Source organism: Mustela lutreola, chromosome 1, assembly GCF_030435805.1.
Source record: "Mustela lutreola isolate mMusLut2 chromosome 1, mMusLut2.pri, whole genome shotgun sequence".
Taxonomy (NCBI): Eukaryota; Metazoa; Chordata; class Mammalia; order Carnivora; family Mustelidae; genus Mustela; species Mustela lutreola.
Genome location: NC_081290.1, coordinates 219263213 through 219283224, shown reverse-complemented (window position 1 = coordinate 219283224; position 20012 = coordinate 219263213). Strand labels below are relative to the sequence as shown.

The 20012-nt window shown below is 44.8% G+C and overlaps 1 protein-coding gene and 1 long non-coding RNA gene across 4 annotated transcripts; one reads left to right on the top strand and one right to left on the bottom strand.

Moving 5' to 3' along the window:
* The first annotated feature begins 7413 nt into the window (after nt 1-7413).
* Nucleotides 7414-18981, top strand: PRSS23 (serine protease 23). 2 transcript variants are annotated; one of them, XM_059187102.1, is made up of 3 exons: nt 7416-7566; nt 8796-8846; nt 15352-18981. In XM_059187102.1, the coding sequence occupies exon 3, from the start codon at nt 15365-15367 to the stop codon at nt 16496-16498; it is 1134 nt and encodes a 377-aa protein (XP_059043085.1). In that variant the 5' UTR covers nt 7416-7566; nt 8796-8846; nt 15352-15364; the 3' UTR covers nt 16499-18981. The 2 variants fall into 2 exon arrangements, with proteins under 2 accessions (XP_059043075.1, XP_059043085.1); XM_059187092.1 differs by lacking the exon at nt 8796-8846 and having other exon boundaries at nt 7414-7566.
* On the bottom strand, nt 9312-15424 carry LOC131839537 (uncharacterized). Of its 2 annotated transcripts, XR_009356977.1 has the most exons (5): nt 15330-15424; nt 13688-14357; nt 10989-11096; nt 10216-10331; nt 9312-9783 (listed from the first exon to the last, which is right to left on the bottom strand). It is a non-coding gene; the product is annotated as an uncharacterized LOC131839537 (long non-coding RNA). The 2 variants fall into 2 exon arrangements; XR_009356976.1 differs by having other exon boundaries at nt 13688-15352.
* Nucleotides 18982-20012: the final 1031 nt, after the last annotated feature.

The following is a 20012-nucleotide window of genomic DNA, read 5'->3' as shown; positions in this document are numbered from 1 at the left end:
CTGTAGGAGTCCCTGGCAGACTAACTCAGAACACACTGTGGCAGCCAGAATTCAGAGCATATTCCAAAGTGTTCTACAAAAAAGTCAATGAGAATATTACAAATTGTGAGCAAATAAACTAGAACACCATCATGTAGCAATAAAATGAGTTGTGAAATGAAACAAGCAGTCAAGCAGACATTAAATTTGTTATCTTGACATTTCTCTGTAAGGTAGGAATGGTGGATGGGCATTAAACAGAAATTCAGACTTATATCCCGGAAAACACTGGAGCCCTCGTGGTACAAATGGTACATACAATGTGTCCTGGTTTTAGTGACAGGCAAGCCAAATTATCTCAGATCTGATATTTTAAGCAGATTAGATTTTCACTTCTTAATTCATTCAATCATTTGTTAATAAAAATCAGTTGAGCCTCTCCTGGGAGCCAGGCTCTCTGCTAGACTATTGAGGAAAACCACAGAGACAAGAAAGAAAAACAAGCAGAGTTCCTGCTGATACGGAGCTCAGGATCCCTTGAGGTTGAACATGTACATATGTACACTTGACCCTTGGGCAATGCCTGGGTTATGGGGTGCCGTATCACAGTACTGTACTGTGTTCATTGAAAAAAAAATCTGCACATAAGTGGATCCACACAGTTCAAACCAGTGTTGTTTAAAGGTCAGCTGTAGTTACAATTTAAGATATGTCAATATGATTCTATAAAAGCATAGAGGATGAATTTACATATCCAGCAATGAAGGATCTGGAAAACTTCAGAAAAGAGTTGATATTTGAGTTTGAAGGACAAGTAACATTTGCCAGAGGAAAAAGAAGAAAACTCTTAAAAGACCTTGATTTTTAGTATCCAGACCCCATATTTAACCACATGAAAGCTTGCTCCTTATAAGACAGAAAAGAGAAAATCCAGGATTTATGGATAAATATAAACATAAAAACAAAAATAATCCCCCCTCCAATGCCTTTTAACGTTACAGAGATTTGGGAGAAAATTGTATTACATAAATCTAAAGATAATATCAAAAGATTATTAATGTCTATTTCAAAGCCAGTGGCTCTGCTGCTTCTCCTTCAATTAAAGGAAGAAAAAAAAACCCTTTATTTTCCCTTTTGTTCTTTTTCATGAGATCCAGTAGTCAAGTTGGAGGACATCAGAGAAGCCCAGTGCTGGCCTCTGGAGACTTTTTGAATTGGACCAGAGAAAATGAGAAACACATAGTTACTTCAAAATGTTTCTAATTTTTCAGTTTAGAATAGTGCCCACGGTTTACAGGAAATTGCTAGTGCCAGAGCCTGTTTTTCTTCCTGATAATTTTAAATTGCTATATTCTTTTAAGTAGGATTAGAGTAAAGCTTTTCTTTGCTGTGCACCATTTTTTTTTTTAAAGGGCACCATGTGTGCCACTATGGCAATTTAACTCTATAACTACTTTATTAATCTTTTGCATATTATACCTTCCCAGATTTATATTCAGAGTGTGCTTATATTTCTAAACATTTAACATGAGTAATCTAAACTTAACAAAAAGAGGAATTTTAACAAAGTTTTAAGTGCGATACAAACACATTTGTTTTATTAAATGCTATAAAGATTTTTTAAAGTGGTTCTTTTTGCTGGCTTTTCAAAAAACTACGGCTAATTATAGGAGTTTATTGTGGTTTTATCTTTTTACCATGCAAGATTTTAAATCCACCATCACAAAGAAAAAATCTGGTTTTGCTCTCAAAAACACTGACAAACATACAGACCTGGTAATATCAGTGGTTCAGTAGATGTTTGTGGAATAAATAACTGATGGTACCACAGGGGAGCTTGGAGGAGGAGACTAAAAAATATAACCCTGACTCCCATTTGAATCTATAATTTCTCCTAAATTCAGTTCCAAGAATCTCTTTGTTGCTACAGACCAGAGTTAAGACAGAAAGCCTTGAGAGTTGTTTAACAGGAGTCCCAAGACCATTTCTTCTTACAAAGCCTGCATTAAACATTTTAGCATTGATGCTATACCAACATAATTGATTGATTGACTCATTCATTCATTCAACAAATTTTAAAACATTTATAACATTTATTGAACATTCACAATAGTAATAGCAGTAGTAGTAATAGTAGTAATAGGTAAGTTCAGTTTAGAATTTATTTTGTGCTGAGCCCTATACCATGTGCTTTGTACTGATTGAGTCTTTACAATAGTCCTAAATTAGCCCCAGGGCACAGATGAGAAAAATGAGGCACAGAAACTCATATACTTGTCCATGATCACCCAGAGACTAAATGAATTCTGAATTGGATCCAAGAGAATCTGACTCCAAGAGTTCCATATTCTTTGCTACGCCAGGATCCCATGGTAGGTGTGTCCGACGATCACAGAATACATACATCCTCCCTCCTGAGAGGATTACGGTGTCATAGACCCAAAGTCTGCTAGAACAGGTGATCTAGGCTCTCTTTTTACAGATGAGAAATAAGGCTGGTAAGTGAGCTGATTTACCCAAGGTCACATAGACAGGTTTAGAATGCCCCCCGACTTGTACCCCCCACCCCACCACCAATCTCCTGTATTGTCTCTCTTTTCAAACTCTCTTTACTCACTACATGGAGCTGAAAGCCCTACTTAACCCAGTAAACTTCTAGACCCATACTATACACCACAGAAGAAGCCACATGATCACGAAAGAAACCACATGGAAACGATTTTTAAGTATGTAAATGTATCTCCTTAGAAATAATCCTCATTGATAACTTTTGAACTGACTTAAATTGTTGAAGCTGATTACAGAGCTCAGCCTCAGGAAAAAATAGCCTTCAAAACAGTATTTAGCTGTTTAGGTTTAGAGATGGCCTTGGGTTTCTCACCTACCGGCGTTTAGTCATCTTGTCTGCTGCTCTAAGGTCATTTAACAGGACATTACTTAGTGATTGCACAATAGGAATAAAAGGAAGAATCCAAAGGATGTTTAGAGCTGGAGCGACATCAGCAGCTGATTCAACCTCCTTATTGTAAGCTAGAGAAAAGGCAGATCCGGGAAGCAGCACAGCACCATGAGAGAAGAGTCGGCCAGTTCACTGGAGACCAGATTCTAACTAGCAGACACCCTGTACTGCAAAGCCTCAGTTTTTCCTACCAATAAGGTGTGTCTGTGATTGGGGGCGGATGTAATGCCTGAATATGAACTGATGAAGCTCAGACATGCCGGAAAGGAATTTATCAGCTGCCTCGAAGAATCCTGATTCTCTTGCAGAAGACCTTGACTTTCTTTGAGATCAATGTACTACCACAGAAGTCAGTATGGCCAGGGTTTATAACTGGGACATAAACAGAGGAGGAAAAAAAAAAAAAGATTTCTACCAAGAACAAAACGTAATGCTAGCAATTAGAAATGTGGTTCCATTTTCCAAACGTTATTTTAAATACCCCAAGGTTTATCCCTAAAGGTTGATATGACTTTGACTGATTTTTTAACTGCAAGAGTTAAAACTTTCTAAAAATATTTTTTAAAACATGATGAGTGGAAAAGTTGATGAGAGAATGGGACAGATCAGGCAGAAGTCCCATCCGTGTTACTCAGTAGTGTCACAGTGGGTGTCTTAGCGATCTGCTCTGGACCTCAGTCTCCTCACCTGCAAAATGGGGATAATCCTGATCTCTATTTTTTTCTGTTTGTCTTGAAGATTACATGCAGTAAAGTTTCTTTCACGCTACGTGGCACATAGTATGTATTCAATAAACAATAGTTATAATTTAGACAATCCAGTGCTGGTTCTGCCCCCTCATTCATCCACTGATTCGCTCATTTACACAGTGAAGGCACTCAGTGAGATGAAGTTTATTAGCTTCTCTCAATGAGATAAAGGCTTGCTAAAGCCTTTGAGCTCTACCTCAAACTCCATCACTTCTTGCAAGCCAAAGTGGGAATTAATGATTCCCTCTTCCTTGTTCTCTTGCTGGAGCCTGATCCAGTCCGCATCTCACTTGTTCCTGTATTTGATTTTTTGTTGTTGTTGTTGTTGTTTGCTTGTTAATATCCACAGCATACCTTCCTTGAGGTGAGGGAGATCTGCTCCTCTTGCTCTCTCTCACAGTCACCTTACACAGAGTGAGCACTCAGGAAACACAGGGACTTGCCCTGAATGCATTTTTTTAAAAGATTATTTATTTATTTGACAGAGAGAGAGATCACAAGTAAGCAGAGAGGCAGGCAGAGAGGGAGTGGGAAGCAGGCTCCCTGCTGAGCAGAGAGCCTGGAGCGGGGCTCAGAGCGGGGCTCGATCCCAGGACCCTGAGATCATGACCCGAGCTGAAGGCAGAGGCTTACCCACTGAGCCACCCAGGCGCCCCCCGAATGCATTTTTGATAACTGGACTGCTATGCACATGAAAAGTATTTGACAATTACGAACATGGATTTGAACTGAGTTCTTAGAAGCAGGGAGGGTTTGGGTTTTTCTGGTTTTGTTTTGGGAACTGGGGAGTGTGTCAAATACATAAAGACAAATACCTAGGCTCAGCAGGAGGGCATCTGCTATTTCTCTTAGAGATCAAGACACACTACAGATCTGTTGCTTGTGTTCCTGTGGCAATTACCATGATAACCTAAGAACCATGTAGTATCCCTTTCATTTCAATCTTGACAGCCTCAGGAAACAACAGGAATGGGTGGTGCTTGTTTAAGCCCCGAGTTCACGGGGATCAACTGTAGTTAGAGCTTCCTTAGATAGGGAGCATCAGACCTGAGATGAGCTATGGGAGTGGTGATAGGGAAGGGATATGCTCCTGGGTCCTTCCCTGCCTCAGTTTCTCTTTCTGAGTGATGGGAATAATGATCTTATTTTTCACCATCCTAGCTCCCCAAATTGGTTACAGTGTAATTTTTTAAACTATCAGGACAAAGGAGTCATGAATGTCAGTGTGGGTTGAGGTCCTGCTGAAAGAGCCCGCTCCAAAGCAGAGCTAAGGCTTGTTCTTCTCATATGACAGATGTAACTGTGGCTAATATTTATTCAGGGCCTACTCTGTGTCAGGTGGTGTGCTAAGCATTGTATGTATATTAATTCATTCAGTTCCTGAAACAACCCAATGAGGTAGTCTCCATTTCACAGAGGAGGAAACAGAGGAACAGAAGGGGTAAGCCAAAAGCTACACAGCTAATAAATGACAGAGGTCAGAATAGTACTCACATACTTAAACGCCTCTGATGCACTCTTAATTATGTTGCTGTACTGGCTTCCTCCTGCCATCTCTTTAATTTGGTGCCTACCAGCATGGTGAGCATGTAGCAGCTGCTCAATAAATATTTGAATTCGGGTAAAACTAATGATACTCAAGCATGGTTGAGAAGTCTCTCCCTTCATCCTCTCCTTCCAGTTCCAACTCCAGCTCCTCTATTAATACTTGGCTTTTAATGATGTTTTTCCAGTTGGGAGCTGTGATCCCTTGGAGATCCATAATTAACTTTTCTTTGTAGTTTTCATATCGATTGAATACAAACACATTCTGGATCGTTGGGATAACCATCTAATACCAAGAACTGCTTTGTGATTTCAGTGTCTATGTGTGCTGCGCCTTGGTGCCAAGAGCTATAACTTTACCCCTCATACTATTAAGAAAGGAATAGTGTAGAGGTGCCTGGGTGGCACAGTTAAGCCTTTGGCTCAGGTCATGATCCCAGGGTCCTGTCCAGCTCCCTGCTCAGCAGGGATTCTGATTATCCCTCTCCCCTTTTTCCGCACTTGCCTTCTCACTTGCTCTGTTCTCTCTCTCAGATGAATAAAAAATCTTAAAAAAAAAAAAACCACAAAGTTAACACATATAATATTACACATATATATATTATATATATTAGAGCCAAGTGAAAGCCAAATATTATAATGACAAAGGGTGTGAGTAAAGGTGTGGTTGCTGGAACAGAAGAAAGAAGTGAGAAAATTGTGTCAATACTGAGAGCAGGAGAGCTACCCAGAGCTCAAATGTACCCCTATCTGGGTAGTCAGTACCACGTGATGCTAACAGTAGTTGAGTAAACATTACTAATTTAACGTTATTGTATTGGGAAGGGATTTTTATATTTGATTTTTAAATTTGTTTTGGCTTTATTCCAGAATTGTTCATAAGCTGTAATAGAAATGTGTATCTGATTTAATGCTTATATATAGTAAGGTAACATTATAAAAGAAACTAATTTAAGCCAATACTGGGGAAGTTTGAAAAAATTTTGCCCTTAAAATAGTGGAGGGTATCGGTTTCTCTCACACTGAGAAACACCACATAATAGCACATGTTGGGGCTTTCCTATTTAAAATCAATTGCAGACACAAACACATTAGGTGTATCATTAACACCCTGGTGTGAAAGAGTATGTTAGACCCTCCCTTTCTGAGAGTGGGCTTTGATGAGAGAATGGACCCCTAAGGGGCCTGACGGAGAAAATGTGGCCTCTGTACACTGGGCAGGTCATTAACCCTCTAAACTTCAGTTACCCATCTGTGAAACAGTGGTTTCTGCCGCTTCTTCACCGCAACGGTTGATGTATAAAGCTGGTTCCTAGTTACATACTGATGGACTGGGAGAGAAGAGGAAAGCTCTAGCACTAGATTCTTAAATGGCGCAGTCACCGGCCTGGCTAGGGGGAGACCCGGCACTGCGGACTCCTAAGAGAACTCAAGGAAGCAGGCCGGCTGGGCGAGGAGGTGGCTCCACCAGCTGGTGCCCCTATAGAAAGCTGATCAGGGCGGTGGGTTCAGCAGCCCGCCCGGCACTCCGAGGCGGCCAAGGCCTGCCGTGCTCCGGGCCCCACGCACCCCGCGCGTGCGAAAAGGGATTCAAAGCACTGGTGGTCCTGCCCCCCGAACGCACCTTTGCGTTCCTCCGAGGCACTTGAGAAACTGGGTGAAGCGGGAAGGACTTCGGTCATCCCCTAAAAACTCAAGTGCACAGAGTTCTCCCAACTCGAGTTTGCCGAGTTTCCCGGTGCCCCAGGTGTAGCCCGCGTTCACCGGCGGGGTTGGGGGCGACCCAGGGGAGCACTCCGTCTTCGCGAGCAGGCAGCTGCATGCAGGCGGCGAAGGCCCGAGACTCGCTCGAGAGGCTGCGGTCGAGCCCCGCGGGTGCGCGGGGCCGGAAGGGTGAAGGCGCCGGGCTCCCCGGCCGGGCGGGCCCTCCGCAAGAGCGGCGCAGGCCGGCGCTGAGAGGCCGAGACCCGCGAGAGCCGACGCGCCGCGGGGACCCACCTGCGCGGACCGCACGGCGGCGGAACCCCGAGCGGGCGGCCCCCAGCTCCCGCCCGAGGCGAGGGGCGGGGGCTGGGGCGGAGGCGCGGGCTGGGGGCGGGGGCTGGGGTGGGGGCAGCGGGCGCGCGGCTTCCCCGAGGCCGGAGGCGGGGCGGGCGGGCCTCGGGAGGCGCGGGGGGCGGACCCGCCCGCTGCCGGCGCTGCTAGCTCGCCCGCCCGCCCGCTCGCACTCGGTCGCGCCGCGGGGCAGGCATGGGAGTCGCACGCGTCCTCCCGGCGCCCACACCTGTTGGAGCGGCGCAGTGAGCCGCAGCCCCTGCGGGCTGCTCGGCGCGGGTGAGTGCGGGCGCGGGCTCGGGACGCCGCGGAACTCGCGAGGAGCGCGGCGCGGACTGCAGGGGGACAAAGGGCCGGTGCGCGCGGCGTGGGGTGACTGCTGGCTGCGCGGGGCACCGGGGACTTCGCCCGGCCGCCCTCGGGGCTGGAGGGCTGGGGCCCGCGGCCTGAAGGAGCTCCGCGGAGACTCAGGGGCAGCTGGGCGCCTGCATTCACAGTGTCACCCGGCCGCGGGTGGGAAAGACGGGTGCTGCCTTGGATGCTGGGTGGGAGCAGTGAGCTCTCCTCCAGCGGAGCGATGACAACACCCCCGTCTCCTCCGCGCCCGCACACCCCCCACCCACCACCAGCACTTTCTTTCCTGGGGTTTTGCATACATGTATTCCAACATGATCTGAACATTAATTTTTAACTGGGCGCGTGATTGTGAACACATCTTAGCCAGCAAGGAAAATGCCGCAAGCACAGGTTAGGAACTAGGATCTTTTCTCTGGAGCTTTTATTGATGGCCGTGTGCTTCCTTATAAACTGTGAACTATCACCACCGTTGGAAGCAAATATTTCTTGTTCGGCCTGTGGAACGAGTTAACTTTTAAATAAAAGTTTGAAAAGTTTGAAAAATGTTTTCGAAGAGGAGGGAGAATTATTATTTTGGTGAGGAAAAACCACCATTCCCCTCCTGAATACAAATTAGGGTTGCTTTCCAACATCTTATGAAAAAGCAGCTGATAAAATTCCGGGTGTTTTATTAACCTTCGGGCGACACCCAAGAGGCTTCAGAAAGAGAAACAGCCCCTGGCTGGTGGAAAGCTCCAGGTTGTTCGGGATCAGTGTGGGGATGGACTGGCTTCCCTCAGCGCCCAAAACTGGACTTAAGGAGTCCCTCCCTGTGTGCTCCTCGGAGCAGACAGGCCAATGCCAGTCACATTCACGTGGCCCTAGGGGAAGGAGTGGACTTTATAGTTTGAAGTTAGCCGTGGCCAAAGCCTAATGCCCGTTAAAGTGAGGATATTTATTGCCCTTGTTTCGGGATCCTCCTCGTGCGTAAAAGCACTGGAAATAGACCTTAGGACTGTGTCTCTCAAGAAGCCTGATGGGGGAAGGAATTTAAGAGAAATGCTACAAAAGCCACTATGTTTACTTGTGAAAGTTTCATCATATGTTTCATCATATGTAGACCTTCTGCATTCGAATAAATTGTTTCACTTGTGTTCTTCCCACGTAAATAGTCACTGTCATGCTTTCCTGTACCTGAGCTGGAAAGGAAGCTTTCTTGCCAGGTAACTAATATGGATCTCATTTTTTTAACACCAATACCTTATTCAAGTAGATGGTGAATTTGGGTGCACTTTTCTGTTTGTAGTATTAATACCCAGTACCCATTGGATCTGAGAACATTACTGGCCCCAGTCTGCAGTGTCTAATAGGCTCAGGTTCTCCCACATAGTTTTCTTCTCATAGATCCCTTAGGATTCAGTCCACCGGGCATTATTCATGCATAACTCCCACTGGCTCTGGGGAATTCCTTTCTCCAGGTCTCACCACTGACAGTTTGGTACACTCTGTTCTTGTTCTGCCACCTGGTTTGTCCCAAGCTCACTAGGGTAGTTCATTTTGCCTAAAAGTTGATACAGAAGAAGTTAAACTTGGGTTTGACCACAAGATTATGTTTAGGGTGCCCAGGCTTGTAAATGCCCTATATTTCTTTCCTGTCCGGGCTATAATTCTTTTTTTTTTTTTTTAAGATTTTATTTATTTATTTGACAGACAGACATCACAAGCAGGCAGAGAGGCAGGCAAAGAGAGAGGGGGAAGCAGGCTCCCCGCTGAGCTGAGAGCCCAACGTGGGTGGGACTCGATCCTAAGACCCTGGGATCACAACCTGAGCTGAAGACAGAGGCTTTAACCCACTGAGCCACCCAGGTGCCCCCGGGTTGTAATTCTTAAACCATTATGTGATTAGGTCTGTTTTCCTTTAACAGGTTCTGTGACTCTGGAAAATGAGACCGAGCCTGGCTCCAGAGAGTTCATAGAGCTTTGTTCATTTTTAGGTATTTGCTTTAGGAATTAGCATGGTTTCACTGTTCAGTATTCCTGCCGCAGATTCCATGGAAAACCCTTTGTTAGCCTTCCAGATGGTGTCCAAAACTTTTATCTCCACAGACTTGCCCACTGTTTGTTTCGACATTAGTGTTTATAGTGGTCACAGGAATTCATCTGTTGTACAAAAGAGAGTGTATGTCCTGAGGATTAGATTTTTTTTCCCCTCTTCTCCCAGCACTTGTTTGCTAGATGAGTTAGTCATTCTTCCAAACACTTGCCCTCTTGAGGAGAGCTGGGTTGTTGCAGTGTTGAAGATGTTGCAGTTCTGGGGCAGAGAAGTGTCAGTGCCCAAACCTCTAAGCAGATGGCGGTGGTTTGTACGTCCATGTGCACAGTCCCTTCGCCATTAGATTATTAGTGGATTTGTGAAGTAGCAGCATCCTCCTAATGTATAAATATTTTTAGATGGTGGACAGCAGGATAGTGGCTCATGCTGAGTGCTGGAGCACGGAATGTGTAACTCTTGTCAGTCAGAGATACAGAGTTGGAAAAGGAATCATTTCTGTATTACTAAGCATGGTTTAAAAAAAAAAAATACTTGCTTACCTTAATTTTCCATTCCGCTTTGTCATTCAGGTGAAGTGATACATGAGAATCTTTGGTTGAGAACTTTACAAGATAATTATGTATGTGAGGAATCTTTATCCAGTAAAGGCTTATTCCTAGAAATGAAATGTTATAGACCTGAGTTTTTTCCATCTGGAGTTAGATATAATGAAAATAAGATTTGGAAGGTAAGATCTGGAAATCTTTGAGGTTTTTTTGTTTGTTTTGTTTTTTAAGGGGTGCGTATTTCAGACAGCTCTATAAAGATGAGGTGACTCATTTGTGAAGACAAGAATTTCAAGGTAATGGAATCCATTAGTTTCCTTTCCAACAGTGAGATGATGAATGTTGTTATTATATCTGTTTCTATCCTCGAGTGTTTTTTTAAGTAGACTTAAATGGGCATAGTGCAGGCTTGCTTAGACTTTATAAAAATGGAAACAATACTTCTGTGAAATTATTCAGGAAATTATCATCAGGTGAGTTGGGAAATTAATGCAAAGCCACCAACCTAATTTTAAAGCATCATGGTTATCATTGGCGTCTTATGAATGGGGAAGGAGTCAGGGTAGGGTGTGATTGCCTTGGGAAAATGCCTTGATGGGTGAGATTACCCCCTCACACTTTTCTGAGAGCCTGCACACCCAGCCATCCTGCCACACCATTCTTGAAAGCCGCCCTCTGCTGGAGGCCTTTGTTTCCTTGGAGAACTGAGGAGGGAAATCTTGTCTCCCAGATAGGCAAGAGATTAGCAAAATAAATTTTCCTCTTACCCTCCGCCTCTGGCCTCCTAAATTCTGTGCGTGTAGCTCCCAAACAGTAAATGATGGTGCAGATCCTGTTTGTGTACAGCAGAGTGCTTGCCCTGGGCTTTTGTGACCCTGGAAAATTCTAAAATTAGAAAATCCTGCGTCTGAAAAGACCAGCACTAAAAAGACTAAAGGGATCATCCATTCAGGTTGTTACTCAGAATTATTTTTAAGCTATACTAAACACACATCTGGTAAAGGGGTGAGCAGTTTATGAAATACATAACCTTAATACAGATGTCAGCTTAAACCCATTTGGGAGCCTGAGAACAGACAACTTTATCTCCCAATTTATAGTCAGTTAAAAAACCATTATGTTGCATACCTCAAGCTAATATAATTATACTTCAGTAAAATTTTAAAAATAATAATAACAACAAACTTAACCACTTTGGAAGAATTTGACCTGCATTAGTCTGCTTTAATTTCTAAATATGAATTAAAGTCTTTTTAATGCAGTTTTATAGCCTTCAAAGTTACAAAGAGAATTTAATCAAGATATAAACCATCAGAACTAGGTCTTACCACAAGTTAATGAGTTCAGTTTAAGCAATAATATAGGGAACCTGCAGGCGGTATTTCTGAATAATGGAAGTTTCTGTTTTTAAGGAATCCGAAAAGTTAATTCCTAAAGGGTGAAATCTTGATACTACCCTGTTGATTTAGCAGACCTTTACTTATAGTTGGGCTAATTTCTCCTTTACTGGCTAAATGATCAGAATTTAAGTTATAAGGACTCTTGAATTAGTAATATCATTGAATGACTGTTAGGTATTAGTTAGATAATATTCTATCTAGAATATTGATATTGATATTTCTTAAAGAATATTAATATCCTAATAAAACTCTCTTTAGAATCCTCTACCAGCATTGTATGATTTATAAATGTTCCCAAAAGTTCTTGGCACAGTCACTTGTCCTCTCTCTGAGGAACAAATTCAGTCCTGTATTTTCGGAAGCCGAGTAAAGCCGTGGCCAGGGAGAGACCCTAACTGACTGCCCAGCCCTTATGCCCACGAAAAAACTTGTCTCCACTTCTCCAGACCCCTAACTCTCCTAAATGTTCTCGGGAGCTGGTTCCAAAACATTTTTTGAAAAGACCGACCTTAACAACAACAACAACAACAAACAAACAAACAAACAAATCCGTGACCTCACTGTGAGGTAAGACACGTTTCAAGGACTGATACTTCTCAAATGGGTTTGCTGTAGAGGCAAAGCACTTGGGAAAGTGAAATTAGAGTTAATTTTGCCTAAGGGGAGGTTAATTCATTAAGACCCAGTTGCTAGTTAAATACTGCAGACTCTTTCCTGCCATTCTCTTCCCTGACACTCCTGCCAATGGACTATTTCAATGTTTGGATAAAGAGATGCCACTGGAGGAATTCTGCTACAGTAGATAATTCAGGCAGTGTACTCCAGCATCCAGTTCACATGTAAATTTCCAGTTTGAGACTTGAGGATGCATGCTCTAGATGGGGGCCATGGGAGCATGCTCTGCCCGCCCTGTCCCTGTTCTTTGTGCACCAAAAAGATTACCTACAGTTTACAAAAACTACTCATAGCATAATACCATCTCCACTCTCTCTCTTTCTCTCTCTCTCGCTTAAGAATCACATTTTGAGAATAGGAATACTTGGCAGCGTGGACCTCTGGATCCTGTGTTTTCTTTCTTAGATAAGCTGAAGTCAAATGTGGCCTAACACATCTGCTGGTCCCTGTTATCAGGCATCAGTATTCTCCACGGTAATCTAAGGGAGGAGGCAAAGGTGTGTAGGGGTCCAAGACACAGCCTTGTGGGAGATGCAGGATTCCTCCTAGTACATATCACACTTGGCAGGGATTCTAGTGTGGGGGGCATTTAGTTACCCAGACAGCAACTTATAGAGAAAAAGGCTGTCCAGGACCTAGGTATGTTTAAGGACTGGGTCCTGAGCCAGGAGATGGGAATAATCAGACACAGAGCCATTTCCTGAAGTTTCCTAAAAGGTTGTCCTCACCACAACTAGCCCACCGGGGAAGTCCCCATTAGGGAGGAAGGCTTTCCTAGCATTAGCATCCCCTCCCTCATCCATTTAGAGCCTTTAGTCATGATGGTATCTACCCTCCCCACCAGCAAGCACATACAAACACATATGTGCACATACACACGTCCCCCGGGGTTTTGAGGATTTGGAGAAACCACCAGATGTATTACCTTCCTGCAGAAGAGCCAAGGGACTCTTCCTGTTTGGCAAAAGGGAAAGAAACAATTTCAAAGAATCAGGAAGAGCCAAGGAATTACCTTTTCTGGGAGCTCATTCCTTTTTAATCCTATCCCTGTTTTCTCTAACAGAAGTGGAATCAGAGAGAAGGAGCCAAGCAAAAGGATCTCAAAAAGGGGGGCGGATAAGCACACCTCTTAGTAATGTCGTGTGTAGATATTGGGAATGTGGGTTGGCATGCTCAGCTGGACTAGATCAGATCGATGGGATTTACCAGTTCTATGTAAAAGAAAGCAAAAGGTACCCAAAAGCTGCCAGCAGGTCTGTGCTCCCAAGAGGAAGAGAGTGGGAACAAGGAGATGGCTTCTTCCTCACTCCTGCCAGGTTCCAAAGCCTAGGAGACCTAACCCTTCCATGTCCTCCTTTCGGGAAAACGTCACCGTGAACACATTCCCTTACCTGCTACATCAGCTTTTCCTGAGCAGAAGATCCACAGCCAGTCAGAGCCAGCTGGTCCTTGAATGTTTATGGGAGTACTTCCCAATCTCGTTTTTCATTGTTGTTTTTCTGGTGGGCTGATTGATCCAGCTCTTTGAACATACATTTCAGGAGAAAATCTAAACTTCTTCAGTTAGTGTACACAGCCTTGCATAATATGGCTCTTGCCCCCCCCCCCCCCGCCTTTCCCACCTTTGCTGAGCTAAGTACAGTTTCTGAAATGACTTGCACGGTTGCACGTCTCCGTGTCTTTGCGTACTCCTGTCCCCTCTCTCGAAGTGTCCCCTTCACCCTGTCTTAGATTATCTAACTTCTCCTCACCTTCACCACCCACCTCAAGCATCACCTCCCCTGGAATGGCTCCCCTGTTCTTGATCCTCCCCACACCTGGATTCCATGCCCTTTTCCCCCAAGCCGCCCCACCATCCACATACATCTCTGTCATTAGCACTCAGCATGCATCGTTCCAGAAATGTGGTTTTTGTAGCTACGCGAATCACTCACTCACTCTTCTTCGATGAATACAAGTACTCATTCAGTAAATCCACTCAATAAATCTTTGTTGAGCGAGCATTAGCATAGGGGCCAAATTCAAGGCATTCAATGGAGCCAGGAACATAGATACAAAGACCTGAAAAGTAACCAGCAGTAAAGCTCACAATGTGATACCTGATGCTACGTTAGAGCTTCAGATCTTTGACAGAGATCCTGTTAGCAGGCCACAGAATCCAAAGGACGAAGGAATATCTTGTTTGCTAGAGGCTGATGTCTCTGGAACTAAATTCATAATAGTTAAGATTGTTTTAAATTTAAAAAAAGAAGAAGAAGGGGGGTTCCTGGGTGGCTCAGTCATTAAGTGTCAGCCTTCCACTCGGGTCATGATTCCTGGGTCCTGGGATCGAGCCCCGCATCTGGCTCCCTGCTCAGTGGGAAGCGTGCTATTCCCTTTCCCACTCCTCTTGGCTTGTGTTCCCTCTCTCGCTGGGTTTCTCTCTGTCAAATAAATAAATAAAATCTTTTTAAAATTTTCAAAAAAAGAAAAAAGTCTCATGCTCTCTTTGGAGTCACTCCCCACTTCGAAGCAATAGGAATCCCAGCGTGTGCCATGCTGTGGAGCTATCCTTCCTCCAAGCCTTGGTCCCTCAGTTAGCTGTGTGGTTGAAATTTACAGGAGCAAGTTGCACTGAAGATTTTCCAAGCGCAGGCTGTACTGAGTACGGCAGAAAGAAGGAAAGAGGGGCAGGTGGACCAGGGAGGTGGGAGAGAATAAAAGTTTAGAACCGAGCACGAAGAAGGCCAGACATCACACAGAACCCGGGGCTCCCAGAGCAGCTCTTCTGGGGACGAACGACCGTGTGCACGCCACCTGGTGCTGGGCCATCCTGAGGGGCATCTGAAATGTAGAAGGGAATGAACACCCCGTCTCAATTTGAGCACGGGAACGTTCCTGGGTTCAGCCTTGGATTGTAAGTGACACCATTATCTTGGGATTCCTCTCTACACCCTGATTCCTGAGGAGGGTTCACAGACTTGGAAACAATGACAGGCATGCTGCCGGGCTGTTTCCTCAGCCAGCAGCTGCTCAGCCCCTTGCCCTCCTGACCTGCTTATCTTTGTTCCTACAGAGTGGTGCTCAGCATGGCGGGGATCCCAGGGCTCCTCTTCCTTTTCCTCCTCCTGCTCTGTGCTGTTGGGCAGGTGAGCCTTTATAGCACCCACTGGAAACCCACCTGGCCTGCTTACCGCCTCCCCGTGGTGTTGCCCCAGTCCACCCTCAACCTGGGCAAGCCAGACTTTGGGGCCGAAGCCAGATTGGATGTGTCCTCCTCATGCGGACCCCAGTGTCATAAGGGGACTCCACTGCCCACTTACGAAGAGGCCAAGCAGTACTTGTCTTACGAGACACTCTATGCCAACGGCAGCCGCACGGAGACGCAGGTGGGCATTTATGTCCTCAGCGGTGGTGGGGGCCAAGAGTCTTCGGGAAGGTCTCGGAGGAAGCGGCAGATTTATGGCTATGACAGCAGATTCAGCATCTTCGGGAAGGACTTCTTGCTCAACTACCCCTTCTCCACATCAGTGAAGTTATCTACAGGCTGCACGGGCACCCTGGTGGCGGAGAAGCATGTCCTCACGGCTGCCCATTGCATCCACGACGGGAAAACCTATGTGAAGGGGACCCAGAAACTTCGAGTGGGCTTCCTGAAGCCCAAGTTTAAAGACGGCGGTCGCGGGGCCAACAGCTCAAGCTCTGCGGGGCCGGAGAAGATGAAGTTTCAGTGGATCCGGGTGAAGCGTACCCATGTGCCCAAGGGTTGGATCAAAGGCAATGCCAACGACATTGGCATGGATTATGACTACGCCCTCCTAGAACTCAAAAAACCCCACAAGAGAAAGTTCATGAAGATTGGGGTGAGCCCTCCAGCCAAGCAGCTGCCGGGAGGCAGGATCCACTTCTCTGGGTATGACAATGATCGACCCGGCAACTTGGTGTACCGCTTCTGTGATGTCAAAGACGAGACCTATGACCTGCTCTACCAGCAGTGCGACGCCCAGCCCGGGGCCAGCGGCTCCGGGGTCTACGTGAGGATGTGGAAGAGGCAGCAGCAGAAGTGGGAGCGGAAAATTATTGGCATCTTTTCAGGGCACCAGTGGGTAGACATGAATGGTTCTCCGCAGGACTTCAACGTGGCCGTTAGAATCACCCCTCTCAAATATGCTCAGATATGCTATTGGATTAAAGGAAACTACCTGGATTGCAGGGAGGGGTGACGCAGTGTTCCTTCCTGGCCACACTTGATGGTCTTCATGTACTTATTTTAGGAGAGGCCAAATGTTGTCATTGGGGTGTGTGTGTGTGTGTGTGTGTGTGTGCGCGCCTGCGTGTGTGATGTGTTATGATACTTTTTACCTAACTTTTTAAAGTTGCAAGGTGCCTGGCTTTATGATTTGAAAACTGGTTTGTGTATCCCGTATCATTTAAGGAGTTTCAAGGCATACTTTTGCATAGAAATAAAAACAAACACACCACACTGATGTTTGGGACAATAGGGAATATTTAGCAAGTAAGTTAATCTTTCACTTTTGGAGAACTTTGAACTTTTTTCATCTGAACTTGTTTCAAAGGTTTATTATATTAAATATGTGGCATACGGGAGATAAGAGATTCTTAAATTCTTATGTGTGTATATATGTGTATTTTCTCCTGAGATTCATCTTGGGGTTTTTTTTTTGTTGTTGTTGTTGTTGTTTTTAATGCCTAGTCGTTAACATTTCCAGAGGGCAGTGTTCCCCATACAACTCTTAGGAAACTTCACGATACTTCGTAGACAGGCGGGTATAATATTTTGGATTTGGAGGTGTTTGCACAGTAGTCCTTGATAAGTAAAAGAATTTGTTGACTATATTGGTACACCTTTTAAACTGTGTCTTACAGTAAGTCAGTATCCCAAGTTGCTTGCAGTTTTGAAATAGTTTCCCTCCCAAAGAGTGTTGCTGTCCTTCTGGAGAAGACCCAACCTATGGCCCTGTCAGCTTTGTGATGCACCAGAGAGGGCAAGACCATTTATGCCCAGCCTTCCACTTCACAGGATTTTACTGACGTTCCTTGAACTTGCTCTTTTCCAGAAGACAATCGTCAGAGCCCAATTAGAAAAAGCTGTGTATTGCTTAATGGTTGTGGTTCCACTAAAAACATTCATTTTACCCCTGGAATATAGCACATCTCATGTTTTATCATTTGGATGGAGTGATTGCAAATGAATTAAATTCCAGAGAGCATTGGACACATAGTACGTCAGAGGTCACACCGGACTGAGCCCTTGTCTGGAGCCTGGCACAGGCCCACAGCCGAATTGTTCTACAGAGTTTTCAGTGTGCTTTCAGGGAGTGATGGACTTGAGCGATTCAGAAACTTCTCTCCTTGACTTCACTTACTACAGTAAAAATATTTGGACGGTGCTTTAAGAAAAACCAAGAGGATATTCCCCCCCTCCAGCCCCTGCCCAACTGGCTTTAAAGGGCCTCTTTTACTGGGTTACTTGAGGCTACAGGCACATAACAATCAAACACCAGTAGTAAAGATGGAAGTCGGGAGAATGCAAAGTGGATCAGAATTCCTGCTCCAGCAGACGTCTGTATGAATGTTTTACCCATAGGATAATCACAGTTTATAAAGAAGAGAATGTGACTTATTTTATGTCCTCATTTTATGCCTCTTAGCCTGAGCACATCTTCCTAAATGTCTGGGGTGGGGGGCGGGGGGAGCAGAAGAGCAAAGGGCTTACAGGACAGGTGTCTGCTGGGCTTGTACGTTAGGTCATAATCAGCCTGAACTGTAACGCTCTGCAAGGACATTCAGATATGGCACGGAAGCTTCAGCTTTCTCCGGGTGGCTTTTGGCTTGGGTTTCTTGAGCTTTTCAGAAGAATCCTGATTAGACATAAGAAATGGACAGCCACAGTGCTTTCTTCAAATCACATAAGAAATACCATGCATAACAAAGAGAGGTAAGACGGCCGGGGTTCTTCTGAGTTCCAGTACAGTTTGCTTTGAAATCTAGCAGGAACCAAGCATGAGGAAGAAGAGAGGTCTGCCTCCCCGTGTGTGGTATTTGGGGGGTTTTATTTTTGCTCTTGATTGATGCGAAAAGAAGTTCACTGAACACCTAGACAAGACTGATTTAAAAAAAAAAAAAAGAAAAGAAAAAAAAAGATGCTCCTTTTGTGAAGCACCTGATTTCCTGTTTTTGATATTTTGCAAAGTTGAAACTTCAAAGTACTATCAATGTTGAGTTCAAATAGGTGTCATTTACTCAAGAAAAATACCCACATGCTATGTACAACAGAACTCATAGATGGTAAAATAACCCAACGTGTCCATCTTTTCAGTGGTAATAAAAGGAAGCATGGCGTCTGATTGTTGCTGAATTGGAAATAAAAAAGAACGGACTCATGAAATTAATATAATTAGTGTTTTACATGTATTAGTTATACATGGTAGGGATGTATTTCTAGTAAGGTTAGTAGAATGGCATTCCTAAAAGTATGCGCCATAAACATTCATCCCTCCAGACAATCTCCAAAGAACAAAAGGGCACCACCATTGGGGGTGGGGGGGCTGCCTCCCGGTACTCCCTTTCCTTAGCAGGGATTCACTTGCCTGTTTGCACTTTGAAAGCTCTAAGAAGTCCTGTAGTAAAGAATCATGGTAATGTTTTAAAATCTGCACTTCAATAAAGACCTTTGATCACTGAACCCTTGTTTTCTCATGTAATGCCAATGAGCGAGTTAGTGTTCTAATAAGTCCATTGTGGGGATCTCTGTAGCAGCCCTGGACAAGGAGATTGTGCAGGAAGTATGACGAGCCCCTAGTGGCATCAAGCATTGGTGCCTTTGGGGTGTGGCCGGAACATGGGATCCAGATTGGGAAAGGTTCCAGGGGTAAAACGGGAGAGAAGAAACTTGCAAATCATTTGTCACTGCGAGTCAGAAGGTTTTGGCAGAATCTGGGACATTTTTCCCCCATAGACTTTATTCAGAATTTTGAATTTTAGAAAGGATCTAGTCCAAAAAAAAAAAATGAAAAAATATGGCTAAAAAGGAAAAGAAAGATGAGCCAGCCAGTAGTGGAGTTGCAGGTGTTTTTCTTTTCTTGTTACTTCTTTTGGACTGAAAGTGGATTTAAAATGACTGGAAAGCAAGTTGGAACCTCAAGATCATGGTCTTCTCTTTGTGTGACCCTGTGTCCCTGTTCAGTACCAGGGAAAGCCCCCGGGGACACCAGGCAGTATTTAAGGTAGCAATCACTCTCTAACACCTACTGGAGCCTCTGGTCCAGAGCTTGTCAAGGACGACACATGCTGCTGAATGGTGGAGAGTCAGCGGGGGAGTTCTGACCCAAGTCCTTGGTGCTTCCTTTCAAGCGGCTGGTCACTGTCCTAGACCAGGGAGGCTAGTAGATAGGCTCTGCCCAGGCCTGGCTCTCCTTGATTTGTCTGAATTCTTTTCATGCTTGGCCCTCTTAGTCCTTGTTACAAACCAACTCAAGGATGCCTCGAGGTTGCCACTGTCAGTTTATTTCTATTTGGTAGAACGTCCATTTATTTTATCTAGAATGGAGTTTTTTTGAGCCTGAATGGGAAGTCTGTGAATAATGAGTTTAGGACAGCAGGCATATACCAGGTGTGTCCCTGGAAATCCAACATGTCTGCTCCACTCTAACTGGTAAGCCCCTCAGAGCACTGTCTGGAAAGAATGCAGACCGACAGCCATTTTGGTAACCTCGG